Source organism: Neofelis nebulosa, chromosome 5 (genome assembly GCF_028018385.1).
Source record: "Neofelis nebulosa isolate mNeoNeb1 chromosome 5, mNeoNeb1.pri, whole genome shotgun sequence".
NCBI classification, from domain to species: Eukaryota; Metazoa; Chordata; class Mammalia; order Carnivora; family Felidae; genus Neofelis; species Neofelis nebulosa.
In genome coordinates, this window is record NC_080786.1 from 141717154 (window position 1) to 141739811 (window position 22658).

At 41.2% G+C, this 22658-nt stretch overlaps 1 protein-coding gene and 1 long non-coding RNA gene across 3 annotated transcripts in view; both read right to left on the bottom strand.

Annotated features, from left to right (window-relative positions):
• Positions 1 to 214: 214 nt before the first annotated feature.
• On the bottom strand, positions 215 to 6116 carry LOC131512744 (uncharacterized). Its single transcript, XR_009262281.1, has 3 exons — positions 2702 to 6116; positions 2116 to 2467; positions 215 to 1441 (listed from the first exon to the last, which is right to left on the bottom strand). It is a non-coding gene; the product is annotated as an uncharacterized LOC131512744 (long non-coding RNA).
• A 6009-nt stretch (positions 6117 to 12125) lies between these two features.
• ADAMTS5 (ADAM metallopeptidase with thrombospondin type 1 motif 5) overlaps positions 12126 to 22658 on the bottom strand; it is a 45711-nt gene continuing 35178 nt past the window's right edge. For both annotated transcript variants that reach the window (XM_058731811.1, XM_058731810.1), the window contains 5 exons: positions 21703 to 21986; positions 20498 to 20681; positions 19951 to 20126; positions 17430 to 17605; positions 12126 to 13109 (listed from right to left, as the gene is read on the bottom strand). In XM_058731811.1, the coding sequence (XP_058587794.1) occupies positions 12542 to 13109; positions 17430 to 17605; positions 19951 to 20126; positions 20498 to 20681; positions 21703 to 21986 (1388 nt within the window). In that variant the 3' untranslated portion in view covers positions 12126 to 12541. The remainder of the gene's footprint in view (positions 13110 to 17429; positions 17606 to 19950; positions 20127 to 20497; positions 20682 to 21702; positions 21987 to 22658) is intronic.

Below are 22658 nucleotides of genomic sequence, written 5' to 3' on the forward strand. Positions count from 1 at the left end.
TGAGACACCCAGAAGCCCCATACTTTGACACTTTGAGAAAATTTTCACTGGAGGGAGAGGTAAAAAACGTTTATAGTTATGCTACTTTTGAGGCAACTGTGTTTGAAAGAAAAGCTGGAATGTAAGAATGGCAGAAGCTATTTTCTACATTGGTCCTTATTTTGACAAACTCACTGGTTTTAAATCTACCCCCCGCCCCGGTCCTATAAAATAATCATAATTTTTCTTTCCCGTGATAACCTGTCAACTATTTGAAAACGTACTACGTTGTTCTCCAGTTCCTTCCCAACCTTTTCCATCATATGAAATAGAATGTAGTTTGAGGTTCCTCTATCTTTCCCTTTCCTTTCCCCCAGTGGAAGTGCTGTCTGCTGACACAATTCCTGCATTAGGATTCCCAGGACCAAAACGAGTCCATTAGAAATGCTTTGGAAAGAGAAAATCTAGTAAGGACTTAAAACCTTTAAAAAAAAGTTCCCACTGACAAGAATTTCAAAGGTGGTTGACTGCTGGCATTGGGTGAACTGCTCAAGGACCCACTCTCCAGCTGACCATCTGCCCCCCATTGTTCACATGGACGCAGGAAGGAAGTTGAATGGATGTTAGCATTAGCAGTGTCTACAACGTGCAGAAGAGGAAGAGAATCTGGAAGTCTAGCAGCACACTTCAAGAGTCTAGCTCCTTCCTTGGTGACTATCTTACATGAATGACATTGTTTTCAACTGTTTTGTAGAAATGATTCAACTGCAAGATGATTTCTTTATTTCTTTTGTTTATTTATTTATTTTGAGAGAGAGAGAACAGGGGAGAGGCAGAGAGGGAGAGAGAGAATCCCAAGCGTGCCCTGTGCTGTCGCCAGTGTGGAGCCTGATGTGGAGCTCAATCACAAACCTCAAGGTCATGGCTTGAGCCAAAATCAAGAGTTGGAGGCTCCACTGACTGAGCCACTCAGGTGCCCCTGCAATATGATTTCTTTTTCACCTGTAGAGACCTCTTTCTGGCTTGAGGTCCTTGAATCCTGGAACTGTGTATTATTTGCTATCATGCCTTATCATAGACCACATTACATAAGGGATCAGTAAATACGTTTTTTAAAAATTATCAGTGTATACTAAATATGCTGTAACCTTAGGAGCAAAATTTTCACTTGCAAGTTATTTATAGAAACTTGTCATTTACAACATGTATATTTTTCTTTCTGTTACATTGGAATTCATGTTCAGCTTCCAAAATCCTTGAGTTCTCTAGAAATTGTACATAATATTTTGCATACATGTGCATTTATTTAAGAAGTTGAACTCCTTATACAATATAGATTCCCCCCCCCCCCAAAAAAAAAAGGATAAACGGAAGATCAAGGGAGAAGTACTTTAAGAGGAGGATTATTTTCAGGAAAACTGGACAATCAGAAAGGACCTGTGTTGGAGATTTCTGTTTCTTCCTATGATTAAAAAAAAAAAAAAAAAAGTTTTAGGAATCTATCTTTATTGGATTATAGCAACAAAATCATGGGCTCCGGAGACACTCTACCAATATTAAAATGGTTTTGTTCTTTCACGAGGAGGAAGATACAACATCCAAGAGTCCTTTCTTTTCTTTTTTTTTAATTTTTTTTAACGTTTATTCATTTTTTGAAAGACAGAGTTCAACTGGGGGAGGGGCAGACGGGGGGGTGGGGGGACACAGAATCTGAAGCAGGCTCTAGGCTCTGAGCTGTCAGCACAGAGCCCGATGTGGGGCTCGAACTCACGAATCATGAGATCATGACCTGAACCGAAGTTGGATGCCTAACCGGCTAAGCCACCCAGGCGCCCCTCCAAGGGTCCTTTCTTAAAGCTCCCAACCTAGAGTTGTATGGGTGGCTCATTCATTAAGCACTCGACTTCAGCTCAGGTGGATCTCACAGTTTGTGGGTTTGAGCCCCACACTGGGCTCTGCGCGGACAGCTCAGAGCCTGAAGCCGGCTTTGGTTTCTGTGTGTGTGTGTCTCTCTCTGTCCCTCCCCTCCTCTTGCTCTCTCTCCCTCTCAAAAATAAATAAACATTAAAAAAATTTCAAAAACATATAAAAGAAAAAGAAAAAAAAAGCTTCTGACTCATTTTCAACAGTACATACCTTTTAAAATCCGTGCTGATGGATTTATATACCGATTCATCCATAATCTGGTCCCCTGTAGGACCAATGACAGAAGAACTGGCAGGATTAGGAGAGACGTCTGTCCCTTTAAAGGAATGGGAACTTGATCATTGCATTACAGATAGTTGAATTAATGTGCTATTTATAACTCCTAAACAGCTCATTTTCTGAGTCCTTACCCTCCTAAAATAGAGGGGCTTTACTGGCTCGCGAAATGACTTGAAGGTGATTGAACAATTTATTATGCTATTGCATACAGCCGGCTTAATATACTTTGGAAAATAAAGGTTTATTATTTATTTAAGTCCACATGTACCACTGATACCAAAACCTGTCTTTTTTTTTTTAATTTTTTTAAATGCTTATTTATTTTTGAGACAGAGAGAGACAGAGCATGAACAGGGGAGGGGCAGAGAGAGAGGGAGACACAGAATCTGAAACGGGCTCCAGGCTCTGAGCTGTCAGCACAGAGCCCGACGCCGGCTCGAACTCACACACCATGAGATCATGACCTGAGCTGAAGTCGGACGCTTAACCGACTGAGCCACCCAGGCGCCCCCAAAACCTGTCTTTACAACATTAAATTTGGGGCCTTCTTAAGTCAGGCACTTGTGGTCCCATAGAACAACGTTTTAGACATGTTGAAATGTTATTTTAGGGAAAGGCATGCAGATTGGGAAAACAGAACAAAAAACAATAAAAATCAATTCATCTTCCCCACCCAACCCGGGAGACTCCCCAGAGTCAGGGCCGGTACACCAAGTTAATTATAAGACTATGCGACTCCTTGTCTGTAGCTTGCTTATTTTATACAGAAATAAATATAAAGGGTAATGATTTCCACTTGCTTGTTCACTCTTATGGCTCTCTGATTCTGAACACTGTTGTTTCTGAAACAAAAACCTCCATTTTTATGTGTGTAGAAATGACAGGTTAGCCAGAAAAATTAACCTTAAAGGTTGATTAACGAAACTTCCAAAAATGGCATATTGTACAATCTCTTAATTTTTGGAAGAATCAAGAAAAGGTCTTTGAGTGTTGCCAATTCACACATAGTAAAAAAAAAAAATGTGTTTATTTATTTTGAGAGACAGACAGAGCATGTGAGCAGGGGAGGGGCAGACAGAAAGGAAGAGAGAGAATCCCAAGCAGGCTCTGAACTGCCACTGCAGAGCCCTACGTAGGACTCGACCCACGAACCATGAGATCATGACCTGAGCTGAAGTCAAGAGCCGGATGCCTCACCAACGGAGTCACCCAGGCACCCCACATGTTGAAATTTGTAATTAGTTGTGTTAAAATGGGATATTCTGGACCTTCCAAGTCTCAGCCATAAGAAGGCTAGTAGATTCCATTTGGTACTCTGGTAACACCCGCTCTTGGAACCCAGAACCATCTTGTAAGAAAACTCAACTTGGTGAAGATACCACAGCGAAAGGCCTAAGACTGCATAAAAAACGAAGGGTAGGGCTGACCCTGACCTTCTGAATGCTCCTGTCAAGACCCTAGGTGTGTGAGTGAACCTATCTTGGCTCCTCCACTCCAGTCCAGCCTGATGCATCTCACCAAATGACCCCAGTTGACCTGTGGAGTAGACATATTGTTCAACTCAACCCTGACTCACAGAATCATGAAGTTCAATAAACCACCGTCTTAAGCTACTAAGTTTGGGGATGACCTGTGAATAGCAATATATAATCAGAACATTCTTATTAAATTTTTAACTTATTTGATGAAAACCTCTACATTTATTTATGGCAACAAGGGATTTCTTAGCCGCACTTTGGAAAACATTGCTGCGGGCAGATTTTCCCATCCATCCGCCCCTATCTCTTTGAAACCTGTTTGTGCTTGTTCTTATCACTGTGATTCTGACTTCACACCAAGATTTTAACTAATTCTGTCCTTGAGTCTGAGTGTATATATGGACCTATCCTCTAGCAGCCCAAGTGACCCTATGTCAGTTAGCTTAAATGGGAGTCTCATTCCACAACTTTGTGCGAGTTCTAATAACTCAGATTCTGTGTTTGTCCTGTGTTCCTCCCCCTTGTATTCTAGCCCCAATAACTGGGTCTTAACCTTATTCATTCCACTTAAGCGTCTAACCTAATAGCCTTTCTAATAATCCCTCGTAGATTGGGATCCTTCCTTGTTTTCACCTGTGTTCTCATTCTCTGTAGGTACCATAAAAATTGTCACACATTTAGCAGCTTAAAGCAACACCAATATATTACCCCACAATCTTATCAATGTCTAGGCTCAAAGCATGGCTGAGTTTTTGAAATGAGCCCACCTACAAGTGATTAAGAAATACCCTTTCCTGCTCCCCAAGATTTTGATGTTTCAATAATGAATAACCACCGCAACCAAAGTCTGTCCCTGCAATTCGAGGCCAACCCTGACGAAGGCTGAAATAGGGAGACAAGGTGCTGTGGGCATCTGGAGGTGAAAAGAGAAACCAAGATTACAGCCGAATTCATGAATTCATGTTAGATGTGGTCCTGGGGCTGTTCTGTATCTTTCTCTATTTCTGGGAACGACCCAGGTGGTTGATCATTCTGAGATTTGCTTCTCTTCACCTCGGGAGATGGACACGGAGGGAAACTGAGAAAAATAAAGGTGCACCCTTCGCTTGTGTCTGCGTTGGGACACGTAGTCATTCGTTCTGTGGGAAGACAGGAGTTTAACAGAGCAGACAAAACAATGAGCTATCCGGAAAGATTCCCACAGAACCCAGGAATTATGGGTGATTTGGACTTTTCCAGGGTCTATAGTGCCGTTTCTAACCATCTTTTTTCACTCCACTCCTGATCCAAAAGCACCCCTCAGGACCATTTTTATGCCTGTGACCTTGTCTGAACCAGCTCATTATTAGCTGTGAAGGAGACTGTAAGGTTAAATACTGCATTTTTTTTTTAATTCTTCCCAGCAATTTACTAGTTTTCTAAATCAAATTCTCTTTCCTCTCTCTTTAAACAACAAGCTCCTTTGTACACTTGGAGCACTTGCCTCTTTTCTTGCTGCTTGTCTGATTCTCCATAGTTTCCTTGCCGTTTTTATTGGAATTTCAGGACTACTCTTGGATTTACTCAGGGGGCCCACCGCACATAGGGCATCTAAACACTTCCCTGCACTTCTCCAATCTCACACAGTCTGCCACTCACCCCATAGTCCCCCCCTCAGACTCCCATTCCACAGGGATAGAAGACTCCCAGCGCTTAAAGAAGGTGAAAAGTGATAATAAATATCTAAAGTGCTTATAACAGTGCCTACACTTGGTAACAACAAAATGACCACTAACAGTTGTTATAATGGGATCGTCATCTGTAATATTGGGATTTTTTTAAGTTTATGTATTTATTTAGAGAGAGGAAAAGAGCATAAGCAGGCGAGGGGAAGAGAGAGAGAATCTCAAGCAGGCTCCACACAGTCAACCCGGAGCCCGACGGAGGGCTTGAACTCACGAACCATGAGATCATGACCTGAGCCGAAGTCAAGAGATTGGCGCTTAACCGACTGAGCCTCCCAGGCACCCCTTTACTATGTGGATCTTAAGAACAACCTTATAATGGTCATGGAGAGAAACACATGCAGGAAAGTTTGTGAGATGTTTCCCACAGGTCCTGACCCAAAGAGATGTTCAACCAATCTTAGCAATATTATTATGGTTAAGTTTCTATACCGTCTTTTAAGAGTTTAGGTGTTTGTAATTACTTACTCAAAATCTATATATCCTGCTAAGCGGCACATGTAAAGCACAACAATTCTGAAATATTATTTGGTATACGGGAGAAATTCAACCTGATGCACACTAAATAGCAATGATTTCAGGTTTAGAAGGAATCAGCGTCCTTAGGAACCTTAGTGCCATAAAGTTTTTTCGCAAACGGAAAGGCTTCTGCTAGTGAATGAATGCCAATTTTTTTTGAATTTCCATGTGTGCATTGTTGACTCTTTCCTTGTCTACCTAGAATAAGTTTATCTTTAAAGAAGGAAAAATGAAGGGGACTACGTTACTTGCTGTTACTAATTTAACATCAGAATTTCAATACCAGACAGACTTTAGCGAGTGATACTCAGGTAAGAAGAACTTGAAGTAAGAATTCCAAAGTCCCGTAACTAAGGTAGGAGTATTGTCTAAGCCAAATGGAAGAAGAATGGTAAAAACTGCAGGGAGCCTGGGACTTCCTTAAGAGCTGGCTTGGTCCTACTCTTATGAGAAAATTAAAAATAAATGGACACTATTTTCCAACTCTAAAACATATTATATGCAGTACATACTTTAACCTAGTTTACAATTAACATTTATTATGCCCACTGAAACCACAAAGCCAATGTTTAATTTTACAGTTTGAAGTCACACATAGGGAAATGCTTTACAAAATAGGATATTGTTCCTCAACGAAAAATATTACAGTATAGGTCCCAAACGAGTCAGTTCAAGTGGTTTACCTGAATAACAGAACTGTCGTGGAATGCAGGCTACAAGACGCGGTAATGCTTTCAATAGCTGATTCAGGTTCAAAATTTGCCAAAGCGGAAGAGACATTTTAAACAAGACCCGTCTTAGTTTTCCAAGATTTTTGGTTTTTCAACTGCATTACATTTACTGAAACATACCATCACTTCTGACAAATTGAAGATAATAAGCAGGTCACATTCTACTGCTTATATACAATGACATGAAAATCTTCGATATTTTACTCTGGCTTGAAATCATGTTTCAAGATATAAAAATCTCAGTTATACCCACTTAGGTTTATTACCTGTCTTTACTCACAAGGCTCTTATATAGAAATCAAAAATTTGTGCCACGGCTCACATCAAATTAAATATATTTCTGCAATCTGTTTAGTTATCTGCAGTCTATTTACAAAGCATGTGCATGATTTCCTCTAATAAACATACTAAATGGAAGCAGTGTTTGTCAACTCCTACATTGATGTCATGGCTGAGCATGTAACGCAAAGACACCATCCGGAGACAATATATTTTTCTTAATCGAAAGTCACGTCTTACAAAGTCACACACAATATGATCTCCTATTCTAATTATACTCTCAGTCTGAGGTGTTTCTAATATGCTGTGGGTTGTTAAAGAAAAGACCAAGAAAGAGTTGCCAAGGGTTTACCATGGACATAAAATATTGCAAAGCTTTAAAAAAAAAAAAGTCAGGCTAAATACACACAAAAGCTTGTGTATCGGAAACAAAAAGTTAGTTTGAAAGGAACATGGATGGTTTAGTAAGTGCTGAAACACGACTCATCTAAAAGTCTGTTCCTCTAGCCTGACACTCTTCAAGTTTCGATGTCACCTTAAACATCCTGGATGTACCTATAGCTTATGTCACTGAACCCTGCTGATCAGGCTGACCATTTGATGCATTTCCCAAACATTGAGTATCAAGTTGTGCCCCGCCTAGACCAAAAACTTAGAGTTTTTTTTTGCAAATTGAAAAATCATGTAGAATAAAATAGTGAGTCCGAAGTAACATATTTGATAGTTGGTCACTGATCAATATTAGCACCTTGATAAAAATTACATTGGATGTGCCAAAAAGAAACTGAAAAAAAAATATATGCTGTTTTATTTACAAATCACAGGTTTCCTCACAGTGTTAGACTTTGGATCACTCTGATGTGGCCGTGCCTTATAAGATGATGGGCCATTTGGTTTTTCATTTGACCTATGACAGTCCACATGGACCAGTTGGTGGAGCTCCAGGATAAGAACCACAGGTAGCCAATTTATCGCTAAAGTGCTACTGTATTTGGAAGGTGCAATTAACTGGGTTGGCTAATATGTACATTTCAGTCTTCCTCTCTTTTAAAACCAGCAACTTCTAGCAACTATACCTTCATTATTTTCCCCATAAGATCTGCATTGAGAACTACGGTATCATTACCCCAGAAAGACATTTGGCGGATGAATACTTTTCTGATCTGAACATCATGTGTATTTCCAGTTTCTTTATCTCACTAATGTAACGGGTTCTTGTTTCAATATGTTCCCATGTGCTAATTGATTAGAATATAATTATGCATTATAGACTGATGTGTTTCATGATCCTATAACTTCAGACGTCATTTCTCTAGTTCATGCTAGCAAGGAGGCTATTAGGGAGTTTTCTGGGTTTTTTTCAGTGTACTACTTACCTAAAATGGTCTGTTTGACAATCTAAAACTATAGGTGTTGGCAAATGAGAAAAATGATAGAGAAAACATACAAGTTCCTTTCCTCTGTGTTTAAATGATAGACTGGCTCTATGATAGCTCTGGACAACCATTTCTATACTCATGGTTATTCATTTATTAACTTTGAAGTGTTAAAAAAATATAAGGTATTATCACCTCCACTTAATCATAAATAGATCAGTAATATTCACCAATCCTCAGCCATAAACTATTAGCAAAATTTGGCCATTATTAAATCCAATCTTGTTTCACATAGAGTGACCTCTAAGTCATACACAAGTCCTGGACTTCATTGAATCTGGCTGCTGTGCTCACCTAAACCATTACAATGACCTTGTTATTAAGGAATGAGTCAGTGGGGGAAACATCAGAGCCAGAGATGGAGCTGGTCAGTTGAATATCCAAGGGTGCTTTGCCTTATTACTGTGACCAGACTGAAATCACGAAGGCAAGCTGATGTGATAAAAGGTGTCCTTGCTTGTCCCAAGTCCTATTTTCACTCCGTGAGATTCATTAGTAGTACAAAGTGACATTCTATCAACGGAGACCCCATATCTGTAGCAACGTTCATCATTACTAGTATTTAAATCACTTAAATGCAATTTGTTTACTCTAACTATAGGATCCCGCCAATGCTAGAGAATAAATGGTATTAATTTTTAAGGAGTGTTTTTAAAGCAGCAAAGGACAGTATTTGGTTTTATCATCACTGATAGCTCTTGGACATTGTGTGCACACAAATTTCACGTATCAACAGCTCCCTGTCTACGTTTATCACTGGTATCAGGGATTCTGAACTGTGTCTTAGCTTCTGTGGGAAGCTTCCAGGCTATCTATACACCAAGTTGAGAACTTAGGCTTCAGTTGCTTGAATAAGTGTTTTTCTTATCTGTGACTTGGAAAAACTAATATTAATGAAACCCAACAGACTTATTAATGTAACTACAAGTAACGAATACCACTAGTCAAGAAAGGGTAAGTTTAAAACTTCCTTAGAGAGGAAGACTACAGTATCAGAATAAGGATACGTGAGGAATATATACATATACGCCTGTTTCACGCAGAAAGCCTTCTGTAAAAAAATACAAAAGCAACCAGTGCTGTATATTATGTAAACTCACAAAGTGTACTTTATACACAAACATGAAGCATAAATTAAAAGTAGGACAACAGCAAAACTTTTTAAATATAGAATTTGCACATATTTTTGTTAAATAAGAATAAATACTTTTATCACACAAATTCACATACCAGTCGCAAAAACAATAAATTACATTTTTTTTCAGTGCTGCAACTTTATTTTTGTTTGTGATTAATCCCTTCATTCTTAGTTTCATGGGATAAAACTGTTTCCACAGGAAGGCAAAGGACGTTGAATTTACCGAACAAATTCAAACAATGCCCTGAAACCTTTAAACAACAAGCCAGGGCTTAATTTGGCCTTTTCTGTTCCAGAAGAAAGAGATGTCATTTTCTTCTGGGCTCCCTTTATTTAGTGACACTGAATCCGGAGTGTTTAGTTTTGTGGGATTAGATTCTTACTATCCTGAGCATTTTCAGACAAACTTTTTTCCTCGAGGAAGGAGCCTCAGCATCGTGAATCCTGGACTCTTCATTCACGATGCAACTATGGAAAGGGGAAATGCATAGTCCAACATTAGACTGGACTAAATTAGATTTCATTATGGGGGATTTTCCCTTTATCATTCCTTTTATCTATTGAACACTCCATTTCTCTGAATTTCAGTTTCCAGTCTGTATCGCTTTTCTCAGGAGTTTAGATAGACATACATTCCTCAGTCAAACTATTGATACTCGTATGAAAAAACTAAAGAAAACTCCTTAAAAGCACGGAATAGTGGTTTATTCCTTTTAAGCTCTCTAGGATTCTTTCAATGAGAAGAATAAAACTTCACTGTTTGGGGGGAAAATAAATGATAAATCATACTAAAAAAAATCTATGAATACAAACATGGCTGCCCTTCAATTATTTTTTTTTTCATGTTGCTACGAATATAACAAAAGATAAAAACAAATTTTGTCCCAGTTGAGTTACTTGATTAAAATTATTTTGAAAACTGGGAAATAGTCAGGTTGGCCTGGCTATTAATTCTTTTGGAATAATCAAATAGTCGGTATGATTTAAAATTCTTTTCTGAGTGATTTGAATAGCATGGTTTCCTGTCCCTGATATCTGGTGACCTCCATCAAATGTAGGTGACCAGCTCTATATAGGACTCATTTCTCTGATGAATAATTTATTAAGAGTAAATGACCATGTCTAAAGCAAAGTCAGTCGATGAGAAGCCAAAGGATGATTAACAGTTTTGTAAAACGTTATTTGTTTCACCAAATAATTTCTTAAGAAAATACTTAAAACAGTGAGACCTCCATTCTCCTCACCCGCTGAAATCAGTGTGATCTAGCAAGATCAATTACATAATTATTTTATATTAAAAATATTTTCTAATAAAAATAAACTCTGGTGAGCTTTAAGGGAACTCAAACAATTGTCCCCTAATATCTTTATATGCAAATCTCTAATAATAGGCACATTTGGTACAATTATTATAAAGTTTTATATAAAACAATTGGCTTTGTAATCTTTCATAAAGAAAAAGAGATCCCGATGAATTTGAACACCTTGGATTTTCTGAGCTATGGGGTAGAGGGGTGCAGTTGACCGTTTAAAAAGAGATTTTTAGGCAGTCAATTGTAAAAAAAATTCCATATCTAACACCCAAACGTACAACCTACCCAGACAGGCTACGGAAACAGAAGCAACAAACTTCTCAAAAATCGTCCCGTTTCATCAAACACTTACTGGTACAACCAAGTGCTTTCCAACTGGGAAAAATCTTACGGACAGTATCAGTATACTTGGATTTAAAAAGACAATGCAAAGAATCGCTGCCTGTATGGTGTGGAAACAGTCTTATTAATATTAACCACTATTTTTTTTTCCTTTTGCCAGAGCCACATATATGATGATCACTTCTAGATGTGGCTAACTCCAAAGTGATCTTTAATACTCCTATCAAACTAAATCAACAAGTACAAAACATTGCAGGTCTTACAGAACCCTTGAACAAAACATACAAGCGAAAACAAATGCATTTTCAAGGCTGGCTGGTAAGAGGTATACCAGTGTTGAACGTGTGGGATGCGATTAGAAAACTCTCTGCCGTGTGTTTTGTATGAATATTACACAAGGTAGGATATTAGCTGGAAGCCTCTGAAAGGGCAAGCAGTGTGACGATAGAAATCGAAAATTTCTATTTGTGTGTTTTTCTTCCTTTTAAATTCTAACATGAGGAAACTAGTGTTTAGACTCTTGAATACACCCAACATACACACACGCAAACACTACATCTACGTCCTAATTATGCATTCATTTGGCTGGCTGCCTGAAAAAATACAGGCAGTTGACGTTTAAGTAAATGGATCGGTGTATCTATTTAAATGACCAGCTACGCGGAGATCCTTTTCCTTTTCAGAATTTCGCAGAAGATGCTTCCTGTCAAAATGGTCTTTGACCAAAATTTGATCTCCTGTAGTCTGAAAGTATGTGAAATCTTGTGAAAACAGCAGCAGGTTCTTAATTTCCAGTAAATCATCCACAGCTCTTTCTGGAAACTGGAAGGCGTTGAAATAGCTGCAGACCTACTTTGGTCAAACATTTTTTATAGAAATATATATATATATATATATATATATATATATATATATATATTTTTTTTTTTTTTTTTTTTAATAGAACCAAGTGATATAAAGTGACATACCAAGGGAGAATGATTTACAAACAGTAAAAAGAAGCTACTGTGTATTATGGATGAGAATGATTATGATGCCTTTGAAGACATTCTATAAGAGGTAGGTGACAAAGGGGAGACTGTTCTGCCATCTTCAAATGTCCCCTGATTCTACATTCACCAGTGTTTTTTCATTCTTGTAGCCCAGGGGATGTTCAATAACTCCCAAGTTGTTCTGTATTCCAAGGTCACTACTGTCGCACGAAGCAGTGCACATCTCCATTTGGTCACAGAGAGCAGATTCTGCCCATAATTAGACTCCTGTGGACAATGACATTGAAGCGTGACTTTCTGTGCTTCAGGTAGACCTCTTGTTTACCATGACTGATCACCACCATTTGCCACGACTGATCAGTGATGAATCATCCAGTTAGCTCTGCGTAAGCTCATGACCACAGGCTAACATTTCTTTAGCAAACATTGCTTAAACGCAGAAGGCCTCTGGGAGAGAAGGCATCCCTTCGCTAACTTCCGGTTTGCATCCTGGCACTGGACCGTCCGGGTGTGCCAGCCCGTATCACAGGTCCTGGAACAGGCGAGCCATGGGCCTGTCACCCACTGCAACTGTGGAGTGTGTGAGCCCACTCTATTGCTGCCGTGGCTAGTGACAGAGTTTACTTTTTGGGTGGACTTCTTGGGAACGAAAAAACTGTAGCGCACATCTAATGCTTTCGTTGGATCTGTTGCAAGAATCTGCACTATTAGAATTTCCTTCGTGGCTGAGTAGCCCATCCCATGCAAGAAGTCATCCCTGTGGCTCCAACCACTGTAGTTCATGACTGTTCCATTGATGTCGATGATGGTTTCCGAGGTGGAGATCATGTACTTCCCATTGATAAGGTACTCACCATTTTTCTTCTTCAGGGCTAAGTAGGCAGTGAATCGAGTCTGGTCTTTGGCTTTGAACTGTCGGACTTTTATGTGGGTTGCCCCTTCGGGGATCCTCACCACATCAGTGTAACCCTTACTGGAAGCAGGAATGTCCACAGAGGAGAGAGAGGGAGAGAAAGAAGGAAAAATAAGTCAACACTTAGTAAATGGATAAACAAATAAGAGTTCTCTAAAAGTCTTACCTTATCTTCACACGTTTTAATGTAGTGAAGAGATTAAAAATTGGCTTCAAAAATTAGTTTCCTTATAACAAAATTGTGAGTAGACTATGAGAGTATATACATTTTTATTGTGATGTTCAAAATCAGGATGATGTTAACAACCTGCCTTCGTTTTAAAACGTACACCAACTTTGAGATTTTCAAACACATTGCCCACTCTTACCAAAGCCTATCATCTTTACAAAGCTCCTTTATGTTCTTTTGGCACAAAATGGGATATGTGTAAATACTAACAAAAATCCGCCCTCGATCTCATAGAAATCTTTAAACTAACGAGTCTCAGATTTGTCTGCAGACTAAAATCAAGCGGAGGTCTTTTAAAAATTTAAATCCCCAGACCCCAGACCAATTAAATCCCATCTGTCAGGATGGGAAGAGACAGCAGGATTTTGGGAGTCGTTCCAAATGTGCAGAATAGTTGGGGAACCACGGATTTAACTGCTGAACTAGAGACACAGTAGAAGTTCTGTTTCTGTTTCTACTAGAACTCTGGATTATTTGAGCAGAACACCAATGAAATGTAAAATTCTGTAAGTGGGTAATCATCGCTGACTAGTATCATCAAAACAAAAAAAAAAGTTGGGGCGCCTGGGTGGCGCAGTCGGTTGAGCGTCCGACTTCAGCCAGGTCACGATCTCGCGGTCCGTGAGTTCGAGCCCCGCATCAGGCTCTGGGCTGATGGCTAGGAGCCTGGAGCCTGTTTCCGATTCTGTGTCTCCCTCTCTCTCTGCCCCTCCCCCGTTCATGCTCTGTCTCTCTCTGTCCCAAAAATAAATAAAAAAAAAAAAAAAAAAAAAAAAAGTGAATCTTTAATGCCATAGCAAATTTCCTCAAATGCTGTGTCCGTGAACCTTATGACAGATAAAGTGAGGCTATGTGATGGGTGACGAATAAGGTAGGTCTCGAATGACCCATCATCTGCTCTGGAATATGGGCAAAGGCATCAATATCTCTAATATCCACAGCTTCTGAAAAAGGCTAGGACAGAAATGCTAATTGAGCACCAAGAGACTCTACGTGTAAGGAGTCATCTTTGTGAAAATCTCTGCCTCCATAAGTAATTTGATAATAAGGTCCCCATATGCTTTACTTTCTTAGTTACTTGAACAGAAACAAATTGCCCGTGTAGTTTGGTGTGTGTGAAATTTAATGATCTGCTGCTAAATTCTTACTCAGGTTGAGGGGTTATGGGGCAACTAATTCGTACCCTGAAAATCCCTAAGGTATTTGCCCTGCCCAGGCATTTCCTCTGAATCCAGAGAGGGGCTCCTCCCCAGGGAAATCCTTTTGTGTGTTGGGAATCTGATGGACAGCAACTGCCACCTTCTATTGTGTTGGGAGAAAGAAGATGCAAGGCTGATGATACTGCTTACCCATCCAACTGGACTCATTATTTTTATTTTTGTAATACGTTTTGCCTTAGAATTTGTTACGGGACTTACTTTTTTTGAAATATCTAGGATCGAGAGATGATAGGCAAACCTACTGTGGCTTGAAACATAACCTGGAGGGGTGTTGGAGAGGATATATCATCTTACATAGGAAGCATATAAAGTGGAGGTATATTAAAGTATTTGAACAGGTGCACTCCAGAGCCGGTGGCAGTGCTGGGCTCCAAAGCCATGGCCCCTTACTCTTACTTTATGCTCCTTTCACAACATCCCCACGTGCGACACCCTTACCTCTGCCAGTCATACTTTATAACCATTACGGGAAAATACGTTCTGATTATATACAGAGTTTAAGTGACGCCGAACAGGATGTCAAGAAAATAAAGAATGAAGGGTAAGGGAATCAGGTAGGAGAGCTTTTTTGTTTTGTTTTGTTTGTTTTTTTGTTTTAAATCCTTATTCCTTAGCGTTCCTCATATTCGTGAGAATCAGTTGGGATTATCAGCCATTGCAGGAGGTCTTGAGACTGACCTTCCCAAGGCAGCGGGAGGTAGGAGGCCTAGTGCCTTGATTTCTTAGCGCCTCAATAAAATATGATTCTCTTACTCTCCTGATACTGAGCAAGAGGAGGACGGAGCTGCCATTTACTGAGATGAGGAACATTGAGGGAGGAGTGAATTAAGATTAGGGTCGTATTTGTCAAGAGGTGTGAGCTTGCTGAAATATTTTAATATGCATCATCTCCTCTGATGCATACAACAATATTAACTTGCAAGATAATTACTATTAATTCCATTCTACTCTCAAGAATTCTGATTGTAGGGGTGCCTGGGTGGCTCAGGCGGTTAAGCATCCGACGTCGGCTCAGGTCATGATCTCACAGATCGTGAGTTCGAGCCCCTATCGGGCTCTGTGCTGACAGCTCAGAGCTTGGCCCCTGCTTCAGATTCTGTGTCTCCCTCTCACTTTGCCCCTTCCCCGCTCATGCTCCGTCTCTGTCTCTCTCTTTCCCCAAAATAAGTAAACATTAAAAAAAAAAAGAACTCTGATAGTAAAAAAATAAATAAATAAAAGCGACCCTTCAAAGATCACATGATGTTCGTCACTGAGTCAAGGCTTGACTGCCAAGATTTCAGCTCCAAGATCAATGTCCTTTCTCATATGTCACATTTGACCAAGGTAATTTATCTGGAATAGTTCAACGGTCATATCACACAATATAATCTTGGTTAAATCAACTGACAAGCTGCTCTGTCACCACCACTCGTCGCTACCATGAATTTCTTCATCTTTTCATGGGACAAGAAACATGCAAACATTGGTTGTCAATACAGAGACAAAATGCTAAATTTAGCACCTAAAATAGTGGCTTCTAAGCTTATGTAGGAAAAATGCATAGCATATAGTACATAAGGTATTTTATTTCTTATTTGATTCCTGAACTTCTTCCCTTCCCCATTCCTTTTTTTTTTTTTTAAACAAGATAGCCTTCTCATCTTATGACCTAAGGCATAGCCTTTGCTTTAGCATTAACAACCGTGCAAAATTAGATAAGCCCTACACTTTCAGAGTCCCAGTTTCCTCATTAATTGACACGCAGGGTATTTTACAGAGATGGCTCGATACAGTCCCGACGAATCGCTAGCAAATAAGATTAGTAATGCATCTTTTAACTCAGAATAGATTCTGCAGACATACAATTTTTTTTTACTATATCAAAGATAATTTCCAGCGGTGCATAATAACATGGCATGTGACTATTTTAATAAATCCTATTGTTAATCGGGTTTGCATATTACCTGCCGGTAAAGACAATACAGCACACACATCAAGAATGTATGCGTACCGGGCCAACACTACTCAGCGAAAGAGTGGTTTGACAAAGGGGAAAGACAATCCTGCATTCCAGCAGACTTTTTAGCCTGCTCCCTCCTCCTAGCTGATAACATAATATTTCATGCCAAAAATTGGGTACTTTATTTTTATCATTTTTTTAAGTTTATTTATTTATTTTGATAGAGAGAGAGTGAGCAGGGAAGGCGCCGAGACAGAGAGAGAGGCAGAGAGAGAGAGAATCCCGAGCAGGCTCTGCACCATCAGTATGCAGCCCGATGCGGGACTCGAACCCACCAACCATGAGATCAGGACCTGAGCCGGAACCAAGAGTTGGGCGTTGAACGGACTGAGCCCCTCAGACACCCCCCCAAAACTGGATACTTTATACATTTACATACTTAAAACAAAAGCATAATCAAGGACCATGACAGGAAGCAGACGTTACTGCATATATTTCTTTATAGAGAAGATTTAAACCTGCAGAGGTCACTATAAAATGGGATTGCTGTCTCCATCACCGCCATTAACTTACAGGTCTTCTCAAGAAAATTACAGCCTAATGAAAAATCCTTTGTAAAGTGAAATCATTATGATGCAAACTGGCCATCCTTCCCTAAATTATGCTTCGGAAATAAGAGATGCTTCAGAAATAGCGAGATGGCTAGCGGGGACCCCACCGACTTTTCCTTCTGGGTGTTCCCACTCGGCAAGACCTTGACCCTGATCAGAGCCATTGCGGTTTATTTGCCACCAGAGGCACCAGGAGCTTCGGCTCTGCAACCAGAGCTTTCTCCTCTCCCTCCCCGGTTCTCAAGTGGACCCTGTGTTACTGGAGCCATGCTGGACCCCTCCACGGATGGCTCGTGACGTAACATGAGTCACCCTTTCGGTTTCTCAAGGCTAAAGCTTTGTCCCATGCACGTAAGGGCAAGGGTTCTACCCCCTCACCTTTTTTTATTGAAGGTCCCGACCACCTTGGTGCAACTGGAGTTGTCTCCCCCGCACACTGCGCACTTGTCATACTGCAGCCTGGAGCCGATGATGCCGTCACAGCCAGTCCGGACACACTTCCCCCGGACACACACGGAGTTACTGTACGGCCTGCATTCGGTCCCATCCGTCACCTGAATAACGAGGCTCACGTTAGCGGCGGGAGATACTTGTGCGCAGGTGGTTTGGTTTGCACGGTAAGAGAGCAAGTCCTAATGTTGAGTTTTGGGTTTGATCGGGACGGTACATCGAAAAATGAACAAACAACCGAAAAAGCATAGTTCCCAGGAGTATCTAACCGAAACATCCTCGACATATTGGCAGAAGGAAGATCTGAGATAAATCTCAGTTATGCACTTTCTCTCTTGAGCCTAATTCCAAATGCGCCGGGAGACCCAAGGTCATCCTCTCCCTTTCTGTATCCCGAGCATGTTCCCAAGGTATCGTCTCGCCTTTTTACATTGCTAGAAACGATCGTTACACTTCGCACGTGGGACGTGTCCCTTGTGCGGAAAATGAGCAAGCTCAAGATGGCACAGATCTGGGGCGCCTGGGTGGCTCGGTCGGTTGGGCATCTGACTGCAGCTCAGGTCACGATCTGGCGGTTTGTGGGTTCAAGCCCCGCCCTGGGCTCTGTGCTGACAGCTCAGAGCCTGGAGCCTGCTTCGGATTCTGGTCTGCCCCTCCCATACTCATGCTCTGTCTCTCTCTGTTTCTCAGTAATAAATAAACATTTTACAAAGTTTAAAAAAAAAAAAAAGATGGCAGAGATCCTTCTTGGTGGCATAATTGTTACTCTAGTGATGCATTTGAAAGTCTACACTTGACATCCAAACCTCCTTGTGGTTGAAAAGCATGCCCTATCGTGTGTTGAACCGTCAGATATTGAAATAGACACAAATATATGAGTGCAGAAAAGGAGTCTGGGGAAGTCAGAGCAAAGTACTTACTAGAAGATACTGAATACATTTGGAATGAAGGAATCATACCCAAAAATAGTATGTATTTTAAAAACTAGCTATAAAATAGTATGAATATGCACTTTGTGGTTTGTGCATGTGAGTGTATATAAATAGCACATGTAGTCATATGTATAAATAAACTTGTATTTTGCATTTGGGTATCTACTACTATTTTCATATATGTGTGTGAGTATGTGAGTGTGTATATGTGTGCAAAGTGAAGTGGGGTATACTTCAACAGACTCATAGGTCTCCAGATGGTGGCATTTCCAGGTGATCTTATTTCTTTGTCAGTTTTTAAATGAAATTGTATTATTATTTTTTTTCTTAAAATTTTTTAAATTCTTTTTTATTTATTTTTTGAAAGAGAGAGAGAGAGACAGAGCATGAGCGGGGGAAGAGCAGAGAGAGAGGGAGACACAGAATTCGAAGCAGGCTCCAGGCTCCGAGCTGCCAGCACAGAGCCCGACGCGGGGCTCGAGCCCACGAACCGTGAGATCATGACCTGAGCCGAAGTCAGACGCTCAACCGACTGAGCCACCCAGGCACCCCGAAAATGTATTATTTTACAATGAAAAGAGAAAGTATTTTCAAAATGACTTAAGGTGGATGTTAACTTCTGTTTTCAGTAATATGTCACACATATCTGAAGGCCAATTTCAGAGGTAGTTTTAAATGCAGCACCTGTTTACAAATTAAACAGTGTTTTAAATTGTTGCATACCATTCACTGTGAGAAATAAAACTGTTAGTAACTTAGCAAATGCTTTCCTGTGATAAATGAGGGATAATTTCATGCACATATATCATAACGCGTCTAACTATAGGGATATGAATTCATATTATGGGTGTAAGACATTTAACAGTCTGGGTCAGAGATGATGATCTTGAAACCGACCTTCATGAATCACCAAAGGAATTTTTTTTTTTAATTTTTAAAAATGTTTACTTATTTTTGAGAGAGACAGAGTATGAACGGGAGAGGGGCAGACAGAGAGGGAGACATAGAATCTGAAGTGGCCTCCAGGCTCTGAGCTGTCAGCACAGAGCCCGACACGGGGCTCGAACTCACAAGCCGCGAGACCATGACCTGAGCCCAAGTCAGACGCTTAACCGACTGAGCCACCCAAGGTGCCCCGCCAAAGGAATTCTTAATTAAACAATGGAAAAAATAGAAAACTTTCTTGCTTTCAGTTCCCCATACAAACATACCTCGGAAATTCTAGTTGTTTTCATGCTTATTTTGAAGTTAAAGTCAAACCACACCTTCCCTGACGGAGAGCTACGCTTTTCAAAAGTAGCTTTTGAAATATTGACTTGTTTTGTTTGTACAGAATAATTTCTTGTTCTTTGTGTTAAGGTTTGAGAACATAGACCTTCTAGAGATGAAAAGAAAACCCTCCAAAATCTAGCCACCCCAGGAATAATGACTGTTTATATTTGGTAGCTCTAGGTTTTATTCTACCAAATAATCTCCAGCAAGGCTCGACTGCTTCCAGACAGGCGGTGGGCAATTACCTTTGGAGAAAACACCACGTAGTAACCAGTCCCCTTAGCTCTGCAGGTCAGTTTGCACACATCCCCCAGCAGGACACCTGAATATTTGGGGACCCATTCCACAAATGTCTTGACTCCTTTCGCATCAGACTGATATCCATTTTTGGCCTCACACTGTTCGTGACGGAAAGATTTCCCTAAAAAACAAACAGGTCATGTGATTACTTTACCTACTCTGAACCTGAGACATAATCTTGTGCTTTTAAATAATTTTCAGGAGAAGGCGCAAACTTCTTTCTTTGCGAGCCTCTTGACACACAAGGGTGGAAGGGTTTTATCTGTACATGGAGTTGAAAACAACCATTATTTTCTTCCTACTCTCTGAATACCGAGTTGCTTTTAATAACCATTTAAAAATCACTCATGCATCTGTTATTAATTCGCACACTGGTGGAACCGTGAAGTACAAGATTAATAGTCTATTTCTCTCGCCTCCTTTATTTATTACTGCTAGAATACAGGTTACAAGTGGCACATGGTGGGTTGCTGACACTTGGGAGCAGCGTACCATTGGGTGGGCAGGGTGTGACGCTGCAGGAACGGTAGATGGCCCTCTTCCCTGTGCAGTAGCGACCACTGTTTCTGGGTGCGGGGTTATTGCAATGGCGATAGGCAAACTGCACTCCTCCCCCACACGAGCGAGAACACTGGCCCCAGGGCCCCCAGGATCCCCAGTTGCCATGGCTTGATGTCTGAAAGAGAAAATAGAAGATATTTCTAACTCAGAAAGGAGAAAAACATTCAAGACGTACATTTGGAAATCCTCTGCATTCAATGACATATTGGAAACCGCATCCCAGGTGTAAATTTTCCCTGAGTTGGGCATGGTCACAGATATTGGACGTTCTGGAATGACAGTGCAATTCCAATTCTAAGCAATTCCTCTTTTCTGCTCCCTGCCATTCCGTGGCACTAGGATCTGAATGTTTCCCTGTCAGTATTGAGCACACTGCAAGGATCACTCCTGGTTCCTCTAGGCCTTCTGATACTGCCCATTTCCGTCAATAACCACGGCCCTACAGCTAACTTTTTGTCAGCTCTGATTCTGCATTTTTAGCAAGCTATACGCCGCTGAGGCCTTTGCACGATGCCTGGCATGGCTGATCGTATTTATGTTTTTCTCCCTCTTTAGCACCTAAGTTCTGCATTCCTTTGTTGACATCACGCATCCCATCTGAAGCAGATCCCCTGTCACATGCATAACCGTATTTGACGTGAGTTTGGCTTAGTTCCTGATAAGCCTGGAGTCCTTGTCTGTCGAGAGGAAATATGACGGATATCGAAGAGCACCCACACCCCCACACACTCACGCCACGTGTTAACTGCACCACAGGGAATGATTAGCTCTGTTCTGACGCCCTAGGGGTCTACGACTCTGGCAACTGCAGCAGGAAGATGAGAGGGGCCGCAGGGAAGAACGCTATAAACTCCTTTGCGGAAGGAACGGGCGAAGAGCTCTGGCTGCTGTCGGGGCATCTGAGAATGCGTGGTTGTGTGACAGTCTTTAAAGACAAGCACTGTGCCTGTGTGTACATCAACACTCTCCTCGGGACCTTGAAAAGCGGAGGAGACTGAGCAAATGCTCCCCTTGAGCCTTTCAAGGAAAAATACCTTCACTAGGAAATAAAGCCTTCTGGTGATAGCACGCACACATGTCACCGGAATGTTCTTCAGATCCTGCGTCCCCAGGCATTGCGTGACAAAATCACTTACTGAATAATATTTTTTCTTGGTCTTGTCCACACACTTGCCCTGCAGGCAAATCCTCCCTTTCCCACATGGCGTCCCTTCCACGGCTGGCAGCTTCTTGGTCAGACACACCATCTGGCCCTGGCGGACCACGGCACACCACAGGCGCGTGCACACATCCATGCCGGGGCACACCGAGTACTCAGGGCCGAACGTCAGGTTGCACTGCTGGGTGGCATCATACGTCTGTCCGGGGAGCTCCTCAGGGCCCGATATCTGTTGGCGTGGTAGATCTAGCAAGCAGTTACCTGAAAGAAAAACCGAGATTGACCGCTGCTCTGTGTTTAGGCTTCTCTACCTACGCAACTCATGGGTCTGAAAACGCAGCGCTCCAGCTGGTGTGGGAGCATAAGCCGGCCACACGTCTGCAGGCTGATGCCCGGGGGCAGGGGCTCCACAGGAGAGGGACGCAGGCGCCTCTCTGCATTCACCAACTAACTACCTCCCGGATTTTCACGGGCCACGTACGTGCTCTGGGGCATCTGTGACGATGACTGGGGGATGATCAAGTGAAATTATTTTGTAATAATGAGCTGTAAGAACAGCCGCTGTGCTGAGGGGTGAGAGGAAATCGGGACGGACCTGGAGGAAAAAAGACAATGGACACAACGACAACGGCAGCAGCAAAAACAATACTAATAAACGAGCATTTACAACTCTGAGAAACAGAATTTGTCCATGCGCTCTGTTTATACCCTTCTCCACTGTCAGCCTAGGTCTTCCTCATGTGCCCATCCACGTCCCTCTCCATTAATTCCGTAAATAATTACAAGGGGAGACCTCATTCATTCACTACATCAACAAACATTTGGTCAGCACCTACGATGTCCCAGCAAACGTACTAGATACGGGGAAAACACGAAAACGACCCAGATCTACGCCTTCACGTCTCCCCCAAAAGTGAAGAAAATAAAAGAAAT